At 42.0% G+C, this 27,827-nt stretch overlaps 1 protein-coding gene across 2 annotated transcripts; it reads right to left on the bottom strand.

Annotated features, from left to right (window-relative positions):
• Positions 1 to 553: 553 nt before the first annotated feature.
• LOC306694016 (serine/threonine-protein kinase 4-like) lies at positions 554 to 27,646 on the bottom strand. 2 transcript variants are annotated; one of them, XR_013767034.1, is made up of 12 exons: positions 27,325 to 27,646; positions 22,383 to 22,463; positions 20,301 to 20,429; positions 19,903 to 20,017; positions 19,226 to 19,390; positions 18,235 to 18,402; positions 17,839 to 17,976; positions 16,581 to 16,706; positions 15,383 to 15,605; positions 7,983 to 8,137; positions 1,874 to 3,160; positions 554 to 1,725 (listed from the first exon to the last, which is right to left on the bottom strand). XR_013767034.1 is itself a non-coding variant. In XM_079156715.1 (11 exons), the coding sequence occupies exons 1-11, from the start codon at positions 27,366 to 27,368 to the stop codon at positions 3,002 to 3,004; spliced, it is 1,503 nt and encodes a 500-aa protein (XP_079012841.1). In that variant the 5' UTR covers positions 27,369 to 27,646; the 3' UTR covers positions 1,739 to 3,001. The 2 variants fall into 2 exon arrangements, 1 of the variants encoding a protein (XP_079012841.1); XM_079156715.1 differs by lacking the exon at positions 554 to 1,725 and having other exon boundaries at positions 1,739 to 3,160.
• Positions 27,647 to 27,827: the final 181 nt, after the last annotated feature.

Below are 27,827 nucleotides of genomic sequence, written 5' to 3' on the forward strand. Positions count from 1 at the left end.
TTAAAGCATATTCTGCTGTGATATGTTATCTGTAATATGCAGGACTTGTACTTGTACCGGAGTATTTTAACGCTGTAGTATTACTATTTTACTTCAGTAAAGGATCGGAGTTCTTCTTCTCTGTGGTCGGTCAAAGAAAAGAGAAAATACAAGAAGTCACCAAACGAACAAACAAACCTCTGTTGTTGTTGTTATTGTTGTTGTTATTGTTGTTGTTGTTATTGAACTTTTAAACTTTTGTTCTGAAAGACGAGAAAAAACAAAAACACATTTGAGACTTTAAGATGTTTCACATGACGGATGATCATGTTTCCTTCTTCACTGAGACGTTACACAGGAGAAGATATATGGTGTATATATATATATATATATATATATAATACAGTAGTATTACTACTCTGAAGTACAGGATGTGAATACTTCTTGTTTCGATGTGGCAGCATATAAAAAACTAAATGCAGATTTTCATCCATTAAATCCATAAAACTCACAGAAAATTAATTCAATTTAAAAACAAACATTTTTGACTGTAAAAGTAAAAACAAACAAGCGATTTAAATTTCCTCAGTTTTTTATTTATTTCTTTATTCAACAAGCAAAACCAGAACAAACAAACCAAATATCAGCGATCAGAAACTTCACTGAATTCTTTACGGCAAAATATAAACTTCAGAAACAGGAAGTGTGCAAATAAAAGACGAGTCAGCAGAAAAACTTTTCTCTTTATCTGAATAACGAAGAAGTAAAAATGTTCTTTTCTTTGTTTCCAGACGTCACAGTTCATATGAAGTCAATGACAGATTTAATAAATGAATCTGTTTCAGCAGGATTTAGACATTAAACTAAAGAAGAAGTAACTAAAACACAAAGTAATCCAGATGTGTTCCATGTTTTAATAATTGTTCTCTTCGTACGAAACAAAGAACAGAAACAGTGAAAAGGCAGATTAAAAAAAACAACAGTTTCATTTCCAGTGATTACGACTTTCATTTCCAAACATGCATCATGTTTCACACTTTGTAATATTTTCCCTTTTGAAATCCTCTCGTCTGAGATCGATGTTCAGAAACATCGACAGTCAAAAAGATTTTTGTTTCGTTTGTAGCAAACAAGAAAACATGAAAAATGAAATTGTGCTCATGAGTTTAAACAGCATCTTGATTTATTGACTCGATAACTGCTAAATATTTTAATATAACTTAATGAAAAGCATCTCGTTTCGTAATCAGAATATACAAATAGAGCCGGATGAGCTCATATATTTACAGTCTTTAACGATCTACGATGACTCAGCACGTTTCTGTTTTTACACCCTGAACAGTTTCATGACCTGAGAAGTTTAACTTCCGAACCTACGTAGAAAAATAAACCTGTTTCTGTGCTGATGGAGAGAAATGAAGCTTCAGACCGCAGCAGCTTCAGACCTGCAGCAGCTTCAGACCTGCAGCAGCTTCAGACTGCAGCAGCTTCAGACTGCAGCAGCTTCAGACCTGCAGCAGCTTCAGACCTGCAGCAGCTTCAGACTGCAGCAGCTTCAGACTGCAGCAGCTTCAGACCTGCAGCAGCTTCAGACCTGCAGCAGCTTCAGACCTGCAGCAGCTTCAGACCTGCAGCAGCTTCAGACCTGCAGCAGCTTCAGACCTGCAGCAGCTTCAGACCTGCAGCAGCTTCAGACTGCAGCAGCTTCAGACCTGCAGCAGCTTCAGACCTGCAGCAGCTTCAGACCTGCAGCAGCTTCAGACTGCAGCAGCTTCAGACCTGCAGCAGCTTCAGACTGCAGCAGCTTCAGACCTGCAGCAGCTTCAGACTGCAGCAGCTTCAGACTGCAGCAGCTTCAGACCTGCAGCAGCTTCAGACCGCAGCAGCTTCAGACTGCAGCGTCCTGACTCTTTTTTTGGAGAGTAATCTCATTCAAACTAATAAATCCACTTTGTTGAATCGATGCCATAAATCTGACAACTCAGTTCTTTTGTTTTTTAGTTTACTAAAGAAAAGAAATAGACGCTGGACTCCGAAATAAAAGAATAAAATGAAGAACACTGCAGGTTAAACAGTCAAGAAATCTGTCCAACAGATATTTTTCTGAGCAGAAAATAAAAACATGATGAATTGTGAAAAAATAGAAACATGTACCGAATAAAGAAATGTAGTTTTTCATAATCAAGTTTAAAGTTGAGAGAGAATCATCTCCTTCTAGCCGTTCATCGTGATAGAAAACACCAGTTTGGTTTCTCATTTTTTATCATTCGGGTCAAGAGGCCGTCGAACATTTTCTGATTTTATATTTTACGAACTTTTTGTAGACGTTCAGAGTCCAGAGATGAGACTCTGATTCTAGAGATGAGACTCTGAGTCCAGAGATGAGACTCTGAGTCCAGAGATGAGACTCTGAGTCCAGAGATGAGACTCTGAGTCCAGAGATGAGACTCTGAGTCCAGAGATGAGACTCTGAGTCCAGAGATGAGACTCTGAGTCCAGAGATGAGACTCTGATTCTAGAGATGAGACTCTGATTCTAGAGATGAGACTCTGAGTCCAGAGATGAGACTCTGAGTCTAGAGATGAGACTCTGAGTCTAGAGATGAGACTCTGAGTCTAGAGATGAGACTCTGAGTCCAGAGATGAGACTCTGAGTCCAGAGATGAGACTCTGAGTCCAGAGATGAGACTCTGATTCTAGAGATGAGACTCTGAGTCTAGAGATGAGACTCTGAGTCCAGAGATGAGACTCTGAGTCTAGAGATGAGAGGAAACACCAGAACCTCAGTAACGTAGAGAGATGTCGTACCACGAGATTAAGAAAAACAAAGTCAGTCAAACAGAAGAGTTGGATTTGATGAACCATCGTGTGTTTTAAACAGAAAGTGTAACAAAGAGAAAGAAACTCGAGTCCAGATGAGCTGCTGATGGATTTAGAATCAAACCGTTCTCAGGAAGTTCTTCAGCGGTTTGACCTTCAGAAGTTCTTCTCACCGTTCTCTAAAACGTCTCGCAGAAGAAACATCAGATGTTCTGCTGCCGGCGTTTTTTGGCCTCGATGGCGTCCAGGATGGGCTGCCTCTTGGTCTGGTAGCGCTGCCGGATCTCCTCGATCTCCTGCTCCATCTGAGGGTCCAGAGAGGCCAGACGCAGGCGCAGCTCCTCCACCGACCACGAGTTCACCTGCAAACATCAGCAGCTTCATCTCACCTGGTTCAACATCACACTCACTCAACTAAGTTGATCAACTACATCAATTAGATCTCTAAACACAACATTCCTTATTTCCAGCTTCTCAAAGAGATTTTGTTTTTACAGTTGGTCAAACAAAAACAAGCATTTTGAAATGATAAAAAGAACATTTATAGAGCAAATAATCCATAAAGTGCAGAGAAGTTGAATTGGTTCACGTCACTCGTCCTCCAGCTGAGGGAGGATAATCTTTCATCATCTATTGTTTTAAAAAGGTCAAGAATCAACGTCTCTGCTCAGACAGAAATGTATATTTTAACATCTATAACTCTGAGGATGAAGACCATGTCATGTGATTGAAAGCTTGGACCTTGTTTAGTCAACTGCTTTTCCATCATAAAGAATCAATAATCCTTCCAACCAGCATCTTTCTCCTATATGTATATATTATATCCTATAATATATTATTGTACTAGTACACTATGTGTGTGTATATATATATATATATATATATATATATATATATATATATATATATATACACACACACATATACACACACACACACGTGTCCTCTCACTGGTTCAACCCGCCCCTCCATGTTCTTTCAGTCCACAGATCATTAACGGACACTTTGGAAAATCTTTACCCCAAACTAAAAATAGCCTGAAGCCTGCCAGCGATGATCAAGGTGTTTGATAAGTGCATCTATTCTATCTGTTGACATTCATTCAACCTGGAGGGCTCAGATGGAGGCCTGATGCCCCCCCCCCCCCCCCCCCTTAGCTTTTACCAGCAGCACTTCAGCTATTTATTACCCAGAAATCAATGGAGCTAAAATAACACTGGTGTCCACCGGAGCGACAACCGTGAAGAGAGAAAAGAGAAAAGAAAGACAACTGGAGAAGAACCAGAGCTTGTAGATGATTTTAGACCTGGAGAAAACTTTTATATTATTATATTATTTATATATATATATATATTAAACACGTACGTTAACTGATGGTAACTATTAAACACGTACAGTAACTGATGTTAGCTAGTAAACACGTACAGTAACTGATGTTAGCTAGTAAACACGTACAGTAACTGATGTTAGCTAGTAAACACGTACGGTAACTGATGTTAGCTAGTAAACACGTACGGTAACTGATGGTAACTATTAAACACGTACGGTAACTGATGTTAGCTAGTAAACACGTACGGTAACTGATGTTAGCTAGTAAACACGTACGGTAACTGATGTTAGCTAGTAAACACGTACGGTAACTGATGTTAGCTAGTAAACACGTACGGTAACTGATGTTAGCTAGTAAACACGTACGGTAACTGATGTTAGCTAGTAAACACGTACGGTAACTGATGTTAGCTAGTAAACACGTACGGTAACTGATGTTAGCTAGTAAACACGTACGGTAACTGATGTTAGCTAGTAAACACGTACGGTAACTGATGTTAGCTAGTAAACACGTACGGTAACTGATGTTAGCTAGTAAACATGTACAGTAACTGATGTTAGCTAGTAAACATGTACAGTAACTGATGTTAGCTAGTAAACACGTACGGTAACTGATGTTAGCTAGAAAACATGTACAGTAACTGATGTTAGCTAGTAAACACGTACGGTAACTGATGTTAGCTAGTAACCATGTACAGTAACTGATGTTAGCTAGTAAACACGTACGGTAACTGATGTTAGCTAGAAAACATGTACAGTAACTGATGTTAGCTAGTAAACATGTACAGTAACTGATGTTAGCTAGTAAACACGTACGGTAACTGATGTTAGCTAGAAAACATGTACAGTAACTGATGTTAGCTAGTAAACACGTACGGTAACTGATGTTAGCTAGTAAACACGTACAGTAACTGATGTTAGCTAGTAAACACGTACAGTAACTGATGTTAGCTAGTAAACACGTACAGTAACTGATGTTAGCTAGTAAACACGTACGGTAACTGATGTTAGCTAGTAAACACGTACGGTAACTGATGGTAACTATTAAACACGTACGGTAACTGATGTTAGCTAGTAAACACGTACGGTAACTGATGTTAGCTAGTAAACACGTACGGTAACTGATGTTAGCTAGTAAACACGTACGGTAACTGATGTTAGCTAGTAAACACGTACGGTAACTGATGTTAGCTAGTAAACACGTACGGTAACTGATGTTAGCTAGTAAACACGTACGGTAACTGATGTTAGCTAGTAAACACGTACGGTAACTGATGTTAGCTAGTAAACACGTACGGTAACTGATGTTAGCTAGTAAACACGTACGGTAACTGATGTTAGCTAGTAAACACGTACGGTAACTGATGTTAGCTAGTAAACATGTACAGTAACTGATGTTAGCTAGTAAACATGTACAGTAACTGATGTTAGCTAGTAAACACGTACGGTAACTGATGTTAGCTAGAAAACATGTACAGTAACTGATGTTAGCTAGTAAACACGTGCAGTAACTGATGTTAGCTAGTAAACACGTACAGTAACTGATGTTAGCTAGTAAACACGTACGGTAACTGATGGTGAGTTCATATTCATTGTTGAACCTTTATGTCGGGATCAGTTAAATAAAACTAGGATCTCCTTGAGATGTGTTCAGAGGAGACAGGAAGGATGGAGAGAAGGAGTCAGGAGACAAGAAGACCAACAAGGGAAGAATAAAAATAGACAGAAGGGAACAACTGAAGCAGGTTGTTCTCCGTCTTCCTCTCATGAATAATAGACGGTAGAGCTTCTTCCATCCACGTGTTCTAAGCTGCACTAGAACAGTGAACTGGCTGAAGCACAGATACAAACTAAATATAGACTTACATACAACATAACGCTCAAACACATCTTCATCTCAGGGAGTTTCTACACACATGACCTTTACATGTGAGGAAGAGATGGATAAAGATTTAAATCAGCCAACGAGACACTACTTTAGATTATGACCTAAAAAAAACATCTGGAAGTAAAATACAGAAATAGTCGAGTGGACAGATCTAAAATTAAACCTCAGCATGAAGCCGCTCAACGCGTTTCAGATCTCAGAAGAAACACCTTTTTATCCTCACGTTTCTAACACACACACACACACACACACACACACACACACACACACACACACACACACACACACACACACACACACACACACACACACACACACACACACACACACACACACACACACACACACGTTGTGTTTCACTGTCTTTATTAATTGATCTATAGATATTCATCAGAACGTCTCAGAGCAGTAACTCTTTATGAACTCTTTTTGGTTCCTTCTACAGATATTATAAACATCCTGTAAACAGCAAAAGAGTTTGATTTCAATTCAAACCACATTTCTCTTCAATTCTCATTATCTCCCGAAGATCTTCCTCAGTCAGTGTTTTAGTACATTTTGTAAAAAACATTTGAAGTCAAGATGAAACAGTGAAGTATCGTTTGTATTTTGTACTACTTCTGAAACTTGAAGACGACCAATCACAGAGCGGCGTCACCACAGTGAGAACAACACGAGGCGTTCAGGGGACAAAATAACTCCGGCGTAAATGAGCTTTACTAAATGAACCCAAATCTGTTCACCGAGTGAGACGATCCTCTAACTGTGTGACAGCTACACACCGACTGAAGATGATGTGTGTGTGTGTGTGTGTGTGACAGCCTGCATGTTCACAGTGAGACTAGATATTAAAGATCCAGCAGAACAAGAGTGAAAATCAGGTTCATTCAGCGGTTATCTGTCACTGTGTGTTAGTGTACCAACTTCAAACACACACACACACACACACACACACACACACACACACACACACACACACACACACACACACACACACACACACACACACACACACACACACACACACACACACACACACACACACACACACACACACACGCTCCATCGTACAATTCAATATTTCACTTCTGCTAAATCCTTGACAATAACTGCTGGAAATAATCTTTTTCTTTCTATTTAATAATAACAACAGTAATCAATGAATGTTTGTCTTGTTAGAGAGTGTTTTCTACACAACAATCAGATCTTAGCAGTCAGAAAGGTGAGAACAACTCATTATCACTATTAATATATATATATATATATATATATATATATATATATATATATATATATATATATATATATATATATATATATATATATATATATATATATATATATATATATATATATATTATATCAGCTAAACAGAGAGCAGAAACTAACACCTTTAATAATATCATTTTAATAGAAGGAAACTTTAAATCTAATGTAACTGTTTCAATATGTAACGGTAGTGATGTCATCACTGAAAGTAACGGCAGTGATGTCATCACTGAAAGTAACGGCAGTGATGTCATCACTGAAGGTAACGGCAGTGATGACATCACTGAAGGTAACGGTAGTGATGTCATCACTGAAGGTAACGGCAGTGATGTCATAGTGAGTTTGATCACTAGAACAGGATCATCAATGAAACATAATCACTGAGATCAATGTTTAGATGAGAATGTATTTTAAAGATTTAGGAACTTTTAGTTTTGCTGTTCAAGAAAAAATATTTGTTTACAAACAAGAACAATAAAAAAAGTTGATTATTTTCTTAATTAATTGTCATTTTTTCTCACAAAATAATCAAAAGGAACCAACAGGAGTATTGATAAGAGTACTAGTATCGATAGAATCCTAACGATAACCATCACGACTCGTTTGGGCTTCAGTAGGTTGACTTGCTAATGTTAGCATAGCATGCTGTGGCTAAAGCTAACGCTCAGTCTCCGCGCGCACGTACACACGTTACTCACCACTTCCAGGTCTCCTTCGGTGGGCAGTCTGCGGTTGTCTGCGTTGTTGTCTCCTCTGTCTCCTCTCTCCTTGTGACTGTTGGCCTCCTTCTCTTTCTGCTCAAAGTACTCGAGGAAGGACGGCTTGTTGGCCGGCTGCATCGTCTCGTCTCTCCCTAAAAGACACAAGATCAACATTTACTTACACAGAGTCCTGATAGAAATACATTTAACGGTCTAATGTTTTTAAAAAGACGTTTCATTTTCCTCACTTTTGACGATAATAATTAAACATGATGTCCTGAAACAAACAGTTCTCTAAACTACAGAAGGGATGTTAATATTTAACAGTTTAAAGAAAGATTAAAAACACTTATTGATTGTCACTTAGAGCAGCGGCCCCCAACCACCGGGCCGCGGACCGGTACCGGTACCGGTCTGCGGGTCATCTGGTACCGGTCCGCGCTGTTCATCTGTGGCTCTCGACATGTCAAGATGCTCGTCTCGGTCACGTGATAAGTTACCTCAAAGATTAAGCCCACAAACTAGCAGAAATGAGTAAAACACTTCTGGAGAGCTTCTTTGCAAAGAGGAAAAGGCCACGAAGGAGACAGAAGAAGAGCCGACAACGACCAAGAACAGACAATATCAGGAGTCTAATTAAATATCAGGAGTCTTTCTGACCCGCTCTGCAGAATATGAGGCGACAGATGAAGATCAGCTGCTGGAGATTGTTAATGACGGTGGCTTTAAAAGTATTGAGACAACAGCTCTGCTGGTGTTTTGGATTGAGATCTCCACTAAAGCACTGAACCCTGCTTCCATGTCACACATCCTCTCTGTGAAGCGGGATGTTCTGCAGTGACAGCGATCAAAACTAAAGGAAGTAGTCTGGACCTGAGGAACACTTCGGGTGTCATTGTCTTCATCACCCCCAGACGGGACGTCTCGTTGCAGAGAAACCAGCTCAGGGCTCCACTGATGCAGCGTTATTGTGAGTTGTATTTATTTATGTATTTTATATTTGTTTTCATGCCGATCGTATCATTTTATTTCGTCGTGTTTATCCGCCACACCTTGAAGGCCGGTCCGTGAAAATATTGTCTTACATGAAGCCGGTCCGTGGTGCAAAAAAAGGTTGAGGACCTCTGACTTAGAGGAGAGCAGCTGGTCCACCTTAAAGATCAGTCCACCTTAAGAGATCGAAAGTTGTAGCTAACTTTGGATCTAACGGGACCTAAAGGACCTTAATAACAAATTAGTCGTGTTTTAACTCGTCCGCCATCAAAGATTCTCTTCATCGAGACGTTGATTTAATCTACAGATCTGTAAAACTAAGATTTAAATCTAAAGAGTTCAGTCGTTTCTTCTTCCTGAAAAAAGGCTTAAAGAACGATGAAGTTCACTGTAATAAGTATAAATGCCTCGGTACATCTGTGGAGCTTCAGCATGGTTAATGTTGAACTAGTGATGCGTAGTTTGTGTCTATGTCGGTTAATATTCAGAATCCAGTTCGTTAGTTCATTTAGCATGTTAATGTTAATGTTAATACAGTAAAGATATCACATATTTCTGTTAGACAACAAAACCAACAGTTCAGAGGATCAGTTGCATCATTAAAGCAGCAATAAGAACCAGATCACCGTAAGATATCTGAACTAACTCAATACAATAGATCATCAATAGAGATGATCTCCATCGATCATCTGTCGGCTGAGTGGAGAGCAGGGCCGTCTTTCAATCAGAGGGTTGGCGGTTCAAACCTCCGGCGCCACTGGTTGCATGTCGATGTGTCCTTGAGTAAGACACTTAACCCCAAAATGTCTCCCGTAGCTGTGCCTACGGTGTGATAGCATCTGAATTGTAAGTCGCTTTGGATAACAGCGTCAGCTAAATGACTGTAATGTAATGATGGATAGATGGTCGATAACCAGCGAGTCTGTGAGACTTTTAAAACTCATGAAGAAGAAAGACAACAGAAGCTTATATGTGTAGTCTATGAAACATGGACACAGAGCTTCATCTTCATTATGACTAAAAGAATAAAGTAGAGCCTCGTTAACAGCGACACGCTATTAACGTTATTCATGACGTCATCACAACCATCAGAAAGGTGAGTCTTTTCATTAAAGGCGTTACAACTACAGTCTGCTCCTCTCATCATGAATCATGTTTTAATTCATTTAAAGCACTTCTATTAATAATCATAAGAGGATTCAAATGGATCAAACACGCAGCTCATGTTGAGAAGTGAATGTGTAGAATGTGAGGAACGGCTTTGTTCTCTCCAAACAGACGTGTTCAGTATTTTCAGTTTCAGAAGAGACAGTTTGATTTATAGTCTGTTGTGACCTGTTGCCTTCTGGGAAATTGTTTGAAATGTTCTTTACTTTATTAAATGAAGACACCAAATGTGACCTCAGTCCCATCAGGAGGCGTCTCTTCAACACTTGGACGACATTAAATGAAAAACGCATCGTGATCGTTGCTTTTTGTTTTTTCTGCTCAACCAAACTCTCACCGACCCGCGAGTCCTCAACCAGAACCAATCAACTCAAGTCCATCACAGAGAACCAAACCAGAGATCCAATGAAATAAAGAATGAAGTGAAACGCTGCAGGTAGAGAGTAGGAGGGTAAACAGTGTGTGTGTGTGTGTGTGTGTGTACATGTATACAACCCTAGTAACGCCACAGAGGACGAGTGTGTGGAGTTCTTTAGAGTCCACGTGTTTGATTGATGGCTTTAATAAGCTGCTGGGGGGTCACAGAGGATCTCACTGAGTCTACATGCAAACACATAAAAAGTTATTATGTAATAAAGATTATTCACGTGTACAGGAAACATCTTCTCAGCTTTGTTTTATCGTCATTGTACAACAAAATGCAGATTGTAGTTCCACTTTGCTGCTCAACGAAACACAAACTATAATATGTGTGTATATATATATATATATATATATATATATATATATATATATATATATATATATATATATATATATATATATATGTAATATGTGGACGAGTTCAGAGGTTCAGGTGAGATCAGAGATCAGAACCAGGAGCTGGTTTACTACCATTAAACTGGGGGGTCGGCCTGATCCACAAGGAATTATTTAGACATGTCTCATACTGACATCACTGATAACTGACTTGTGTTCTGAATAAACCTGATTAGGACTCTTTAACTGGTCTGGTCTCCGGTTCCTGTCGCAGCCTCTGGGTGGTGTTTGTAACAGAGCTTCTGTGAGGAGCTGGAGAACCCAACCAGACACAAACACCACGATAACAACAGGAAGCAAACATCTCATCGCTGGAACAGCATGATGGTTATTGTCCTCCACGCTGGACGGAGCTCTGAGGAGTCATCGCTGAAGGAAACCAGCTGCAGGACTTTCCAACATTTTCAGATGAAAAAGAAGCTCCGACTCATAAAGATCCATCATCTCTGTGATTCTGGTGTTTGTTTGTATACGTCTGAATGTCAAACATCTTGGAGAGGACAACTTGCTGCATGTGTTTTAATCAGAGGAGCCGAACGATGCTCCACAAAGTCAGGAAGTTGATTTAAATATTGCGCATCGATTGGTCTCTGAGCGCGTTCTTCTGATTTACTCTCATTCGGGACCTTTTGTCCACATTCTGGCAGCAGATTGAGAGAAAATGACGAGTGTTTTTTACTGGAAGCAACGTCAACAAAATACACGATTCATCGTAATATTAAAGTGCATCAGCACTCACAATGAGAGGCCGACGGCCCGATGCCAACAACACAAACAATAAATAAAGTAATAAAGCTGCTGGGCCACTGACAGGCCCATTAGTTTCTGACCAATCACAGCGGTTGTCAGTGGACTTGCTAACCTTCCATAAAACAGAATAAAAGGAACTTTTTCAGGTTGAAAATGAGAAGATAGAGACATCTCAAGTAAACCGGCTCTGGGTTTTTATTTGTATTTATTGATGATTTAACGGCGTGGTTAGCTTGAGGCCTCAGTGGGATCAGTAACTCGACTGTCACACAGCCTGTAAACCAGCAACGCTGAAGGTTTCCACAGTCTGAGCTTCGATGAGCGGACTCTAGAGGACAAAATTAATCTTTAACACCGGAACGAGAACAAAGAGCTGAACCCACGACTGAGTCTAAGCAAAGCATTTAAAGGAGAGAGAACATTGTTACGGCTCAGAGATGGAAAAGTACATTTAAACGTAACGCTTCCATGTGAACACACCTCAGACTGCTCGTGGACTCAGAGTCATAAGAGCAGCTACGTTTCACGTGTCCGTGTCTGCAGACACACAAAACACTATAAATAGAACAAGCGTAGCTGCTACCAATGTGTGAAGTGATGTTTTCAAACAGCATTTCACTTTAACCAACAGACTCAAAGTCTGATAAATAAAGAAAAACAGCTCAAAGTCACTGACATTCATCCGACTCAGCAAAGACACGAGACACGAGGCCTCCGTCAGACACGAGTCCTCCGTCAGAGACACGAGGCCCCCGTCAGAGACACGAGGCCTCCGTCAGACACGAGTCCTCCGTCAGAGACACGAGTCCTCCGTCAGACACGAGGCCTCCGTCAGAGACACGAGGCCCCCGTCAGACACGAGGCCTCCGTCAGAGACGAGTCCTCCGTCAGACACGAGTCCTCCGTCAGAGACACGAGGCCTCCGTCAGAGACACGAGTCCTCCGTCAGAGACACGAGTCCTCCGTCAGACACGAGTCCTCCGTCAGACACGAGTCCTCCGTCAGACACACGAGTCCTCCGTCAGACACGAGGCCTCCGTCAGAGACACGAGGCCTCCGTCAGACACGAGTCCTCCGTCAGAGACACGAGTCCTCCGTCAGACACGAGTCCTCCGTCAGACACGAGTCCTCCGTCAGAGACACGAGTCCTCCGTCAGACACGAGTCCTCCGTCAGACACGAGTCCTCCGTCAGACACACGAGTCCTCCGTCAGACACGAGGCCTCCGTCAGAGACACGAGGCCTCCGTCAGACACGAGGCCTCCGTCAGAGACATGAGTCCTCCGTCAGACACGAGGCCTCCGTCAGAGACACGAGTCCTCCGTCAGACACGAGGCCTCCGTCAGACACGAGTCCTCCGTCAGACACACGAGTCCTCCGTCAGAGACACGAGGCCTCCGTCAGACACACGAGTCCTCCGTCAGAGACACGAGTCCTCCGTCAGAGACACGAGGCCTCCGTCAGACACGAGTCCTCCGTCAGACACACGAGGCCTCCGTCAGAGACACGAGGCCTCCGTCAGAGACACGAGGCCTCCGTCAGAGACACGAGTCCTCCGTCAGACACACGAGTCCTCCGTCAGAGACACGAGTCCTCCGTCAGAGACACGAGGCCTCCGTCAGAGACACGAGGCCTCCGTCAGAGACACGAGGCCTCCGTCAGAGACACGAGTCCTCCGTCAGAGACACGAGGCCTCCGGTTTTAAATCCAGCTCAGTGTCAAACTAGACTCGTAGGAAACCTTCTAGAAGGCTGGACCTGAGGAGACCAGGTGGACAAGAAAATAAACAAGGTGAGGTTCAACATGTAGGAGATGGTTGAAGGCCTTAAAGTCACGATGTAATATGAGGATATTTAATTATATGAAGGATTTCATGATTGATAACCAGAATAGTTTGAATAGAGATGAACTAATATATTTATTATTACTATCATCAACTATTTCCTTTTACTTGAAGTCATCTATGTATAGGAGTGATTTAAATAAAAACACGATTCAAATGATTAGGAAATAAAAGCTTCTAATTTAATGATAAACAAATCTATAATAATGTTCTTAGAGCTCGTTAGAAGGTAAACAGCTCATCATTCATCTCTAATATCTGTTTTATATTAAGGTGAAAACATCTCCTTCAAACTACTGGATTCAGTGAGTACTCATGTTCACCGAGCAGAGCCTGAAGGCATCATGATGTCACTGAATGAACCTCGTACCAACATTGGTGATGTAAACATGTAAAAACGTAAACTGTGACATGAGACAAAGAACCTCCTGATGTTCAGAGGGTTCACGGTGAACACGGCTGTGATGTCATAACTCACCAACATGAACTCTGATCACGATGAATGAAAAGGCTTTTTATTATTCAGCTCCATTAGTGACGATCAATATCTGATCAGGATCCACACACACACACACACACACACACACACACACACACACACACACACTAATGTGATTATAAAGTCTGAATGTTCGTGTGTTAATGCTGTTAGAACTGCCAGCAGTGGAGATCCATCCTAACTCAATACTAGGACATCAGACAGGAGACTGTGTCTGTGTGTGTGTGTGTGTGTGTGTGTGTGTGTGTGTGTGTGTGTGTGTGTGACAGCAGTGTGTGTGTGTGTGTGACAGCAGTGTGTGTGTGTGGAGGAAAATGAATGCATTTCATATTCATGTGTTCACTCTTCTTTCTGCTCTTTTCCTTCATACATTTTCTCTCAATAAGTTTATTTTTGTGAACAAACCTTCCTGCCAGTGAACCTGATCCAGGCTGTGTTAGGGAGGGCAATGCATGCTGGGAAAATGACCCCACTCACCATCCAGAAGCTGCTATCAGCTGAAGGCTCATAAACACAACGCTCTGTGGACGTCGTGTCGGAGGTTTAATATCGTCACGTTAAACTCAACGTCACAGAGGAGCAAACGTGATCTAAACTCAGCGCGTCGTCTTCTCACTGAGGTTCATTCTTTACAAACACATGAAACAGAGTCCAACGACTCCCACACTGCAACAAAGAGTCCAGGCAGCTCCAGCAACCCTCCATCATCATCATCATCATCGTTTCCCCGACCATGTTATTGGGGGCCCCCCCCTGAAGGACGAGTACATTTTGCTTAATTTATTTACACGCCGGCATGTCACGTCTGTCACTACATGGTCGCGCGTTTCCAAATCCACTGCTCACACACGGCGGCGTTCCACACACACACACACACACACACACACACACACACACACACACACACACACACACACACACACACACACACACACACACACACACACACACACACACACACACACACACACACACACACACACACAGTGTGACGGTCACACAGCACCCTCTAGTGGATGAAACTCAAGCTGAGGATCCTGAAGAGGAACCAAACGTTTTACCGTTTTGGACTCTTTGGTTAAAGAGGATCAGCCTGAACTCACTGAACCTTTGGATCTGTGCTCAGCAGCTGCAGCACAGGATCAGAACCAGAACTCTGACACGTCGTCATGTCACACTTTGGCTTTCAAACGACGACAGATGAAGAGACGTAGCTTTAGAAATAGTTCCTCATCAGCTGTTCCTCTTACTCTCTTTTCAGTAATGGGTTAAACGCTTCCCGGTGGTTCTGTGTTCCTCATCTCTACACAGGATTCACTAATCTTACTTTTCATAGTTCCAGCTTCTTCCTCGTCCTCGTCATCAGAGTTGATGACCATGGTTCCCAGCTGTGACCTCATGGTTCCCGTGTCCTCGTCGTCGTCGTCGTGTGAGATCATCGTCCGAGCCGTCCCGCTGAGGGAACCGGCCAACGAGCCGGCGGCCCGGATGGTTCCGGAGTCTTTGGTTCCTGCTCTCACCATCGTGCCCTGGTCCACCTCGTCTTCATCCTGGAACAAGAAAATAAGAAAATAAGCAACGACATCACGTCAAAGAGTCTGTAAAAATGCGTTTTAAGTAGTGATTTACATACTTTTAAAGATCCCCGATCACATATAACACTCATTCCTGATCATTGATCCTTATTGACGATAGGTTTTGTTGTTTTGTTACATCAGCTGGTCAACAAGCTCTTTTTAGCATCACAGTCCTAAAACAACATTTCAACTGCTCTGATGTCACAGTAGACATTAAACATTTTACTTTGTTATTGTCGTCTATAGTAACACACAATTAAAATGATCATGAAATTAAAAAAAATCATTTTCATTATTATCTTTACTGATGTATAATAATGTTCTTAGAGCTCGTGTTAGAAGTTAAACATAATTCATCTCTAATATCTATTTTATATTAACGTGTAAACATCTCCTTCAAACTACTGGATTTATTCTAGTTCATCACCAAAACTACATTTTACAGATTACATGTGAACACATCATGATAACGTTATAATGTAGCTTCAGCCAGTACTCATGTTCACTGAGCAGAGCCTGAAGGCATCATGATGTCACTGAAGTGAACCTCGTTGGTTAGCCGTTAGCGGCTAACGTTACTAGCTCTCCTCCTGTTGGTTTAAACACTGATTGGTTCTTTACAATGAAACATGATCAGAGATCAGCAAACTGCAACTGAATATCGGCCGATAGATCTGATTATTTTCTAGAGGTGCAGCGGATCACAGCCTCACGGTTCGGATCATTTTTCGGAGTCAAATATAACTTTGCTTTCTATTTATTAATTAAAGAACTTCAAGAACACTTAAAGCAAAGAACTTTGGGCCTATCCGTTACACCACTATTATTTTCGGATTCTTACATGTTTTTTTAGATTAATTGATTTTGTGTGATTGTAAATACGTTTGTGGAGGTTAAAGGAGATCTAAATGTAGAATAAATAAGCGAGCGGTTACGGTTTAACTTTACCGAGTTGTCTTCGTCGTCCTGCTCTCTTTGCTCCGCCTCCTCTTGTCTCTTCAGTTTGATCTCCATGGCGTCTGTGATCAGAGCTCTGAGGATGGAGCTGGGTTTAGCTGACTTGATGAAGGGATGCTGAAGGAAAGAGAGAATATATCAAACATATCTTCCTGCCCAATGAGTATTAACATGCCACAACCTGAGGGACAGTGAGTGACCCTCACACACACAGTGTGTGTGTGCATATATATATATATATATATATATATATTATAATTAATAATCAATCTAGATGTTATATTAATGTTATTGTGTATTCATATTATTGTGCGTTTAATTTTTTGGATGCTTTGGCAATACTGTTTCTAAACGTTCATGCCAATAAAGCAAAATTCAACAGAGACAGAGGTATATAAAAGGAGTAGCTGGTTATTACTTCCTCTGTAGGGATTTTTCTATGGTGTTACTTGTTATAACCCTTACCTCTTATAACCTTTACCTGTAATAACCTTTTCTTGTAATAACCTTTACCTGTAATAAATCTTGCCTGTAATAACTCTTGCCTGTAATAACCCATACCTGTAATAACTCTTGCCTGTAATAACCCATACCTGTAATAACTCTTGCCTGTAATAACCCTTGCCTGTAATAACTCTTGCCTGTAATAACTCTTGCCTGTAATAACTCTTGCCTGTAATAACCCATACCTGTAATAACTCTTGCCTGTAATAACTCTTGCCTGTAATAACCCTTGCCTGTAATAACTCTTGCCTGTAATAACCCATACCTGTAATAACTCTTGCCTGTAATAACCCATACCTGTAATAACTCCTGCCTGTAATAACCCATACCTGTAATAAGTCTTGCCTGTAATAACACTTGCCTGTAATAACTCTTGCCTGTAATAACTCTTGCCTGTAATAACCCATACCTGTAATAACTCTTGCCTGTAATAACACTTGCCTGTAATAACACTTGCCTGTAATAACTCTTGCCTGTAATAACCCATACCTGTAATAACTCTTGCCTGTAATAACACTTGCCTGTAATAACACTTGCCTGTAATAACTCTTGCCTGTAATAACACTTGCCTATAATAACTCTTGCCTGTAATAACCCTTGCCTGTAATAAATCGTGCCTGTAATAAATCTTGCCTGTAATAACCCATACCTGTAATAACTCTTGCCTGTAATAACGCTTGCCTGTAATAAATCTTGCCTGTAATAACCCATACCTGTAATAACTCTTGCCTGTAATAACTCTTGCCTGTAATAACTGTGTGGCCGTCGCTCTGTTTTCTGGGTTCTTCACCAAACACTGGCTGACAAAGTCTTGGAAGGACAGAGACCACAGATCTGGGGTCCTGAACGTTGGAGGAGGATTGGTGGGAATCATGAAGATGGCCTGGAAAAGGAGACAAGATTCAGTAGAGGAAGAAGGAAGAGACGACGAGATTCAGTAGAGCAGAAGAAGAACAAGTGCATGCAGAGAGAAATACTCAACAATTCTCTTGATCCAAACGTTTCCTCCTCAAAATTCCACGTCAGCTCGTGTCCGTGTGAGAATAACTGAGGCTCAACATCTCTACACACAGACTAATGTGCAGTACTTCCTCTTTACAAACACTTTAAAACCCAAACAGAAAGTCTTCCTCTCTCTCACCCTCATGGGATGGATGTCGGCGTAGGGCGGCTTCCCCTCAGCCATCTCTATGGCCGTGATCCCCAGAGACCAGATGTCGGCCACGCAGTTGTACCCGATCTCCTGGATGACCTCCGGAGCCATCCAGAACGGCGTGCCGATGACCGTGTTCCTCTTCGCCATGGTGTCCTAAAGGGAGAGATGGTGCAGAACGTTGTGAGATGTAAAAGAGTTCTCCAACAGCACAAAGACAGGGAACCCGTTTATAGATTGTCTCAAAGTCACCTGACTTCTGACGGTTGTTGTCGCCGCCATGTTGGGTACAGATGTTACACGTGTAGCGGCACAATGCTAACGCTCTTCACCAGCATTGTCACTCATTTACTAGAAGGTAGTATACTCTCAAAGTATTTTCCAGCCACTGATATCGTCAGAGACTGGCTGACTTTACTCTTCATGTACATATTATATCGACTTGGTAAAACCCTACAGTGTAGCCGATGCATCGGACCGGTGCCTTTAGGATGAGTGCAGTACCACCATTCATCCACCAGATGGTGATCAGAACTTCTGATCACCGAGCAGCAAAGGTATAAAGTGAAGTTTATTGGTTCAGTGCGTTTGTCTTGGAGTGATCAGTTGGTATCTGTGGAGTCACATCGTCTGTATATTTAGCATGAAGTAGAAAAATCGCTAGCACAACTAATCATGCATGTGGCGTTTTTAACTAAGTGAGCATTTAGTTGCTTGGTTGGCGTTCTTTTAGGTAAAAAGTTCTTCCCGTTGTGTCTTTAATAAGAGCATCTTCATCTACACTGATTCAGAGTCAGATCTGTTTAAATCCGAAAAGTTAAAAATACAAAACGATAACAATCTCATTCGTTAAGATTCCTGCTTCGTTACTCGTGTTGTAAAAGTTACATCTGGTTTTATTAATTCTGTTGACATGTATCTATATTTAAACCAAACAAACATTCAGTACACATGATGTCATTCTTTAACGCGTCCTCACCGTGAGTTGTCCGGCTACTCCGAAGTCGGCCAGCTTGGCCTGACCCTCCGAGTTCAGCAGGATGTTTCCTGCTTTGATGTCTCTGTGGATTTTCCTCATGAAGTGGAGATACTCCAAACCCTTCAGGGTGGACTGTAGGATGGTGGCGATCTCCTCCTCTGTTATCTACACACACACACACACACACACACACACACACACACACACACACACACACACACACACACACACACACACACACACACACACACACACACACACACACACACACACACACACACACACACACAGTAAATATCAAAGTATCGTCAAACGCCAAAGTACTCAAAATTAGTGCCTACCTCCCTCTTTTTCTATGCAGACAAATAAGACTTACACACACACATGTTCTCTATACAAACTACGTCCGTCTGTCTGTGTGTGTGAGAGTGTGTGTGTCTGTCTGTCTGTGTGTGTGAGAGTGTGTGTGTCTGTCTGTCTGTGTGTGTGTGTGTGAGTGTGTGTGTCTGTCTGTCTGTGTGTGTGTGTGTGTGAGAGTGTGTGTGTCTGTCTGTCTGTGTGTGTGTGTGAGAGTGTGTGTGTCTGTCTGTCTGTCTGTGTGTGTGTGAGAGTGTGTGTGTCTGTCTGTCTGTGTGTGTGTGAGAGTGTGTGTGTCTGTCTGTCTGTGTGTGTGTTACCGTCTTGTTTCGTATCCTGATGATGTCAGACACTGATCCTGCTCCACAGTACTCCATAACGATCCACAGGTCACTGTTCTTGAAGTAGCTGCCGTAGTATCGAACCACATGAGGACTGAACACAGAGACGTGAGAAGAAAAAGACAAAACAAGAAGATATAAAATCCTTACAATACATTCTGAAAAAAACTGATAAGAGACGTCTCATTGTCATATTTATATATAAGTTACTTTGGACCACAGCGTCTGCCAGATGAAAGTTGTAAAGTGTAGATTAATAATATATTTAAAATAAGAGTCCTCAGCTCTCTCACAGCTGATTCATAGATGTTTTATTCAGTCTGAGGTGAACCACAGAAGAAGAGAACTCACTTCCTGTCACACTAAACAACGTGTACCTGTTGCACTGCTGCATGATGGAGATCTCCTTGATGATCTCCTGGAGGTCCGACTCTACAGGAACCTGTTTGATGGCCACGATCTCACCCGTCTCCTTATAGTGGGCCTTAAACACACAGCCATACGACCTGCAGGGGAACACGATGGAGAGATCACATGAAGGAGAGAGATCACACGAAGGAGAGAGATCACACGATGGAGAGAGATCACACGAAGGAGAGAGATCACACGATGGAGAGATCACACGAAGGAGAGAGATCACACGATGGAGAGAGATCACACGAAGGAGAGAGATCACACGAAGGAGAGATCACACGAAGGAGAGATCACACGAAGGAGAGATCACACGAAGGAGAGATCACACGAAGGAGAGATCACACGAAGGAGAGAGATCACACGATGGAGAGAGATCACACGATGGAGAGATCACACGATGGAGAGAACACACGATGGAGAGATCACACGATGGAGAGAGATCACACGAAGGAGAGATCACACGAAGGAGAGAGATCACACGAAGGAGAGATCACACGAAGGAGAGATCACACGAAGGAGAGAGATCACACGATGGAGAGATCACACGATGGAGAGAACACACGATGGAGAGATCACACGATGGAGAGAGATCACACGAAGGAGAGATCACACGAAGGAGAGATCACACGAAGGAGAGAGATCACACGATGGAGAGATCACACGATGGAGAGAACACACGATGGAGAGAGATCACACGATGGAGAGAGATCACACGAAGGAGAGATCACACGAAGGAGAGAGATCACACGATGGAGAGATCACACGATGGAGAGAACACACGATGGAGAGAGATCACACGAAGGAGAGAGATCACACGATGGAGAGAACACACGATGGAGAGAGATCACACGATGGAGAGAGATCACACGAAGGAGAGATCACACGAAGGAGAGAGATCACACGAAGGAGAGATCACACGATGGAGAGAGATCACACGATGGAGAGATCACACGAAGGAGAGATCACACGAAGGAGAGAGATCACACGAAGGAGAGAGATCACACGATGGAGAGATCACACGATGGAGAGAACAGACGATGGAGAGAGATCACACGATGGAGAGAGATCACACGAAGGAGAGATCACACGAAGGAGAGAGATCACACGAAGGAGAGATCACACGATGGAGAGAGATCACACGATGGAGAGATCACACGAAGGAGAGAGATCACACGAAGGAGAGAGATCACACGATGGAGAGATCACACGATGGAGAGAACACACGATGGAGAGAGATCACACGGAGAGATCACACGAAGGAGTAAACAGGATGATCATTGATATCTCTATAATGGTCCTTCACTCGAAGAGGAACATCTATTTAATGTTTAACTAAAGAAGATAATTTAGCTTTTTTACATTTAACTCTCTCACTATATTTAAAGCTCAACTGTAAAGTAGAAAATATATTCATATATTATATCAACTCCTTACTGTTTACATTCTGCTGAACTGCATATTGTTGTATAACGATATTATAAACAATAAAGTTTAAAGTGTTTGATAGAGTCGATGTGAACTTCTATACGACGTCACAAAACTCTACATTTAATTTAATGAAGAAATGTTTCAAAATGATGTCTTTTTTCTTTTCATATGAGGACGTTCCATAAAAACATGAGACAGCAGGAGCAGCCTCTCTGTGGTTCGTTGGTCCAGTTTAACCGGCTGGAGCTTCTCAACAGATCACTTCCTGGTGAGTGACTGAGTCTGAAACCCTAACCGTCCCACAGGAGACAGAGCTGTGCTCATGTGGGTTTGAAATGCTGCTGTGGTGTTTGCTTTTAATAGAGACGAGGACTTCCTGTTGCTGTCACAGAGAAACTCTCATTCTATATCTTCCTCTCAGAACACAATACTGACTAATGACAAACTACTTAATCATGAGGAACATCTGTCAACATCTCACACACAGAGAGAGAGAGAGAACAGGAAGTGCGTTGAGAAACAGGATGTGAAGAGGCGATGATGTTTATGTTGATGAGCAACAGAGACGGAGGAGGTGAACAGGAGAGGACGAGAGACAGACGGAGAGACGTCCTCACCCTTCACCAAGCTTCTCCAGGACGTCAAAGACTTCTTCTGGCTGCTTGGTGAGACTGTCCTCACTCAGCTTCTTCAGCTGTCTGTGGGGGGGGGGGGAGAGAGAGAGGGAGAGAGAGAGAGAGAGAGAGAGAGAGAGAGAGAGAGAGAGAGAGAGAGAGAGAGAGAGAGAGAGAGAGAGAGAGAGAGAGAGAGAGAGAGAGAGAGAGAGAGAGAGAGAGAGAGAGAGAGAGAGAGAGAGAGAGAGAGAGAGAGAGAGAGAGAGAGAGAGAGAGAGGTTGGTTAACTGTTTATCGTCTCCATTGATTCGTTCGGTTAATAAAATAGTTTCTTTCTCTGTTGTTGCACTAAAACATTACACGTCTTCTGATTATTTGTTTCTCTTTAATATTCTTCAGATGTTATTAAACTTGTAGCGTTTAAAAACCTAAATCAATAACGTATCAGCTGAAATGATTGATTGGGGGAATATTCAGAAACACGTCTCATCGTCATAACTTTATTGATACAGCACCTTCAAAGACAATGACAGACGAGTATCAGCAGCTGTTCGTCACGTGAACATGAAACCAGACTGAACAGCTGATCCGTCCTCCTTCTGTTTGAGCAGAACTACAGAACTCCTCCAGACGTTTGAGAAGTGAAGACCAGATAAAAATAGTCTCCGTATACGAACTAAAATAGATCCAAACACGTCTGGAGACAGAAGTCCACCGGCACTAGCTGAACATCAGTGGATCTACTGAACAGATCTGAGAGGAAGTGTCGACACAATAAGAGCTTTTATTCCCGTTAAGCAGCTTGTGTGTTCATCCAGCATGAACAGGAAGAAACAAACGACGAGTAAAGAAAGCAGCGGATCAGTGACGAGGGAGCAGCTCCAGAGGAGCATTTGATTGACTCTAACGGCTCTCAACATGTCACAGCTAACAGTGCTAACAGAGCTAGCATTGTTTACCTACATCTTTACACAGAAGATAGTTGATAAAATAATAATCTGAATGTTAAATACAGCTCCTTTAATCAGCTGTTAAAGTAAATAAGATATTCAGAAAAACGAATCACAAGTAAATTATCTTTGAGTCATAAATGAGATAAAACTGCAGAAACTCAGACAGTTTAAACCAGCTCAGTGCTTCCTCGACATGAGGACTAGATGATGTCATGAGGAAACAGTGGACGAGTGAGTGGACGAGATAACCAGAAACCAACATCCTCCTGATTACTGGACACACACGAGCAGACACACAATATCGACTATAATCTACATATTATAATATAAACTGAATATCCACTTTGTTCTCATGTGGAACAGAGAAAAGCAGCAACGCTTGAGAATTATTGCCAAATTATGAATCTGACAATGAATCAACTTATTGTTGTTGAAACAAACTGACAGAATTTTACAGGATTTAAATCAGCTCTCTCTTGGCTGAACTCTTTCCTGTGGCCTGAGGAACACGAACACATGAACACATGAGGAACATGAACACATGAACACATGAGGAACATGAACACATGAACACATGAAGAACACGAACACATGAGGAACACGAACACATGAAAAACACGAACACATGAGGAACACGAACACATGAGGAACACGAACACATGAACACATGAAGAACACGAACACATGAAGAACACGAACACATGAAGAACACGAACACATGAAGAACACGAACACATGAAAAACACGAACACATGAGGAACACGAACACATGAACACATGAAGAACACGAACACATGAAGAACACGAACACATGAAGAACACGAACACATGAACACATGAAGAACACGAACACATGAACACATGAAGAACACGAACACATGAGGAACACAAACACATGAAGAACACGAACACATGAACACATGAAGAACACGAACACATGAACACATGAAGAACACGAACACATGAACACATGAGGAACACAAACACATGAAGAACACGAACACATGAACACATGAACACATGAACACATGAAGAACACAAACACATGAAGAACACGAACACATGAAGAACACAAACACATGAGGAACACAAACACATGAAGAACACGAACACATGAGGAACACAAACACATGAGGAACACGAACACATGAGGAACACAAACACATGAAGAACACAAACACATGAGGAACACAAACACATGAAGAACACGAACACATGAAGAACACAAACACATGAAGAACACAAACACATGAAGAACACAAACACATGAGGAACACAAACACATGAGGAACACAAACACATGAAGAACACGAACACATGAGGAACACAAACACATGAAGAACACAAACACATGAGGAACACAAACACATGAAGAACACGAACACATGAAGAACACAAACACATGAGGAACACGAACACATGAGGAACACAAACACATGAAGAACACGAACACATGAGGAACACAAACACATGAAGAACACAAACACATGAGGAACACAAACACATGAAGAACACGAACACATGAGGAACACGAACACATGAGGAACACGAACACATGAACACATGAAGAACACGAACACATGAAGAACACAAACACATGAGGAACACGAACACATGAAGAACACAAACACATGAGGAACACGAACACATGAGGAACACAAACACATGAAGAACACGAACACATGAGGAACACGAACACATGAGGAACACAAACACATGAAGAACACGAACACATGAGGAACACGAACACATGAGGAACACAAACACATGAAGAACACGAACACATGAGGAACACGAACACATGAGGAACACGAACACATGAACACATGAAGAACACGAACACATGAAGAACACAAACACATGAAGAACACGAACACATGAAGAACACAAACACATGAGGAACACGAACACATGAGGAACACAAACACATGAAGAACACGAACACATGAGGAACACAAACACATGAAGAACACAAACACATGAGGAACACAAACACATGAAGAACACGAACACATGAAGAACACGAACACATGAGGAACATGAACACATGAACACATGAGGAACATGAACACATGAACACATGAAGAACACAAACACATGAGGAACACGAACACATGAAGAACACGAACACATGAAGAACACGAACACATGAGGAACACGAACACATGAACACATGAAGAACACGAACACATGAGGAACACGAACACATGAACACATGAAGAACACGAACAGAACACATGAGGAACACGAACACATGAGGAACACGAACACATGAGGAACACGAACACATGAGGAACATGAACACATGAACACATGAAGAACACAAACACATGAAGAACACGAACACATGAAGAACACAAACACATGAAGAACACAAACACATGAGGAACACGAACACATGAAGAACACAAACACATGAAGAACACGAACACATGAGGAACACAAACACATGAAGAACACGAACACATGAAGAACACGAACACATGAAGAACACAAACACATGAAGAACACGAACACATGAGGAACACGAACACATGAGGAACACGAACACATGAGGAACACAAACACATGAAGAACACAAACACATGAAGAACACGAACACATGAAGAACACAAACACATGAAGAACACGAACACATGAGGAACACGAACACATGAGGAACACGAACACATGAAGAACACGAACACATGAGGAACATGAACACATGAACACATGAGGAACATGAACACATGAACACATGAAGAACACGAACACATGAGGAACACGAACACATGAAGAACACGAACACATGAAGAACACGAACACATGAGGAACACGAACACATGAACACATGAAGAACACGAACACATGAGGAACACGAACACATGAACACATGATGAACACGAACACATGAAGAACACGAACACATGAAGAACACGAACACATGAGGAACACGAACACATGAGGAACACGAACACATGAAGAACACGAACACATGAAGAACACGAACACATGAGGAACACGAACACATGAACACATGAAGAACACGAACACATGAGGAACACGAACACATGAACACATGATGAACACGAACACATGAAGAACACGAACACATGAAGAACACGAACACATGAGGAACACGAACACATGAGGAACACGAACACATGAGGAACACGAACACATGAAGAACACGAACACCTGAAGAACACAAACACATGAGGAACACGAACACATGAGGAACACGAACACATGAGGAACACGAACACATGAGGAACACGAACACATGAAGAACACGAACACATGAAGAACACGAACACATGAACACATGAGGAACATGAACACATGAAGAACACGAACACATGAAGAACACGAACACATGAGGAACACGAACACATGAGGAACACGAACACATGAGGAACACGAACACATGAGGAACACGAACACATGAAGAACACGAACACATGAAGAACACGAACACATGAAGAACACGAACACATGAAGAACACGAACACCTGAAGAACACGAACACATGAAGAACACGAACACATGAGGAACACGAACACATGAGGAACACGAACACATGAGGAACACGAACACATGAAGAACACGAACACATGAACACATGAGGAACACGAACACATGAGGAACATGAACATATTTTATATGAACACATTAAATATTGACATATTAGTTTATTTATATATATAATAATTATGATCTGCTCAGTAACTGAAGCGATCAGATAAAGAGTATAAAGTGTAATATTTAAATAGTCAAAGTATAACGTAACAGACAATGTGAATACTCAAGTAAAAGTACCTTTAAAGTTGTATTTAAGTACAGTAATGTTACTTGCACTAAGTGACAGTTGCCACACACACACACACACACACACACACACACACACACACACACACACACACACACACACACACACACACACACACACACACACACACACACACACACACACACACACACACACACACACACAATAACTTCTCATCAGTTACCTGCGCGGATGGATCCTCATCTGAACTTTGTCCTTGTTCTCCATGGTGTCCTTCCGCTGGAGCTGTGTCCTCTTCTCAGTCCTCTCACTAGAACCTCAACAAGCTAACTCTGATAGGAACGTGTGCTAGCTCGCTAGCTAACGTAGCTAGCAGTAGCAGCTAGCTAGCCTCCAGTCCTGTTGTTACCGCAGCGTCAACAAAACGCGACGTTTTAACAGCGAACAGACTTCACAACGCGATCGGAGCCTCGTCTCTGAGTTCATCCTCCTCCTCCTCCTCCTCCTTCTTCTTCTGCTCCTTCTTCTCCTCCTCCACCAGACTCTCGACAACTTTGGACTTGTTTGACAAGACCGCTCTGCGGCCGTTTGAAACGCACCAGGAAGTGATAAGAGAGACGGAGGAGGGAGGCGGTCCTGCACACAATGATGCAGTACAACGGCGTCAACGGCAGGGCGGCGCTAAAGAGCCAGGGAGACGATACAGAGGCCTGCTGAGATACCAAC

Source organism: Pholis gunnellus, assembly GCF_910591455.1.
Source record: "Pholis gunnellus genome assembly, chromosome: 3".
NCBI classification, from domain to species: Eukaryota; Metazoa; Chordata; class Actinopteri; order Perciformes; family Pholidae; genus Pholis; species Pholis gunnellus.

What these genes read in the sequence shown, in the direction of transcription:
- LOC306694016 (XM_079156715.1), bottom strand. Translation starts at nt 27,368, where the DNA reads ATGGAGAACAAGGACAAAGTTCAGATGAGGATCCATCCGCGCAG. An exon ending in ATCATGCAGCAGTGCAACAG is followed by an intron (nt 20,018 to 20,300) that starts GTACACGTTGTT and finishes CTCTGTGTTCAG; the next exon opens with TCCTCATGTGGTTCGATACT. An exon ending in TCAGGATACGAAACAAGACG is followed by an intron (nt 19,391 to 19,902) that starts GTAACACACACA and finishes GTGTGTGTGTAG; the next exon opens with ATAACAGAGGAGGAGATCGC.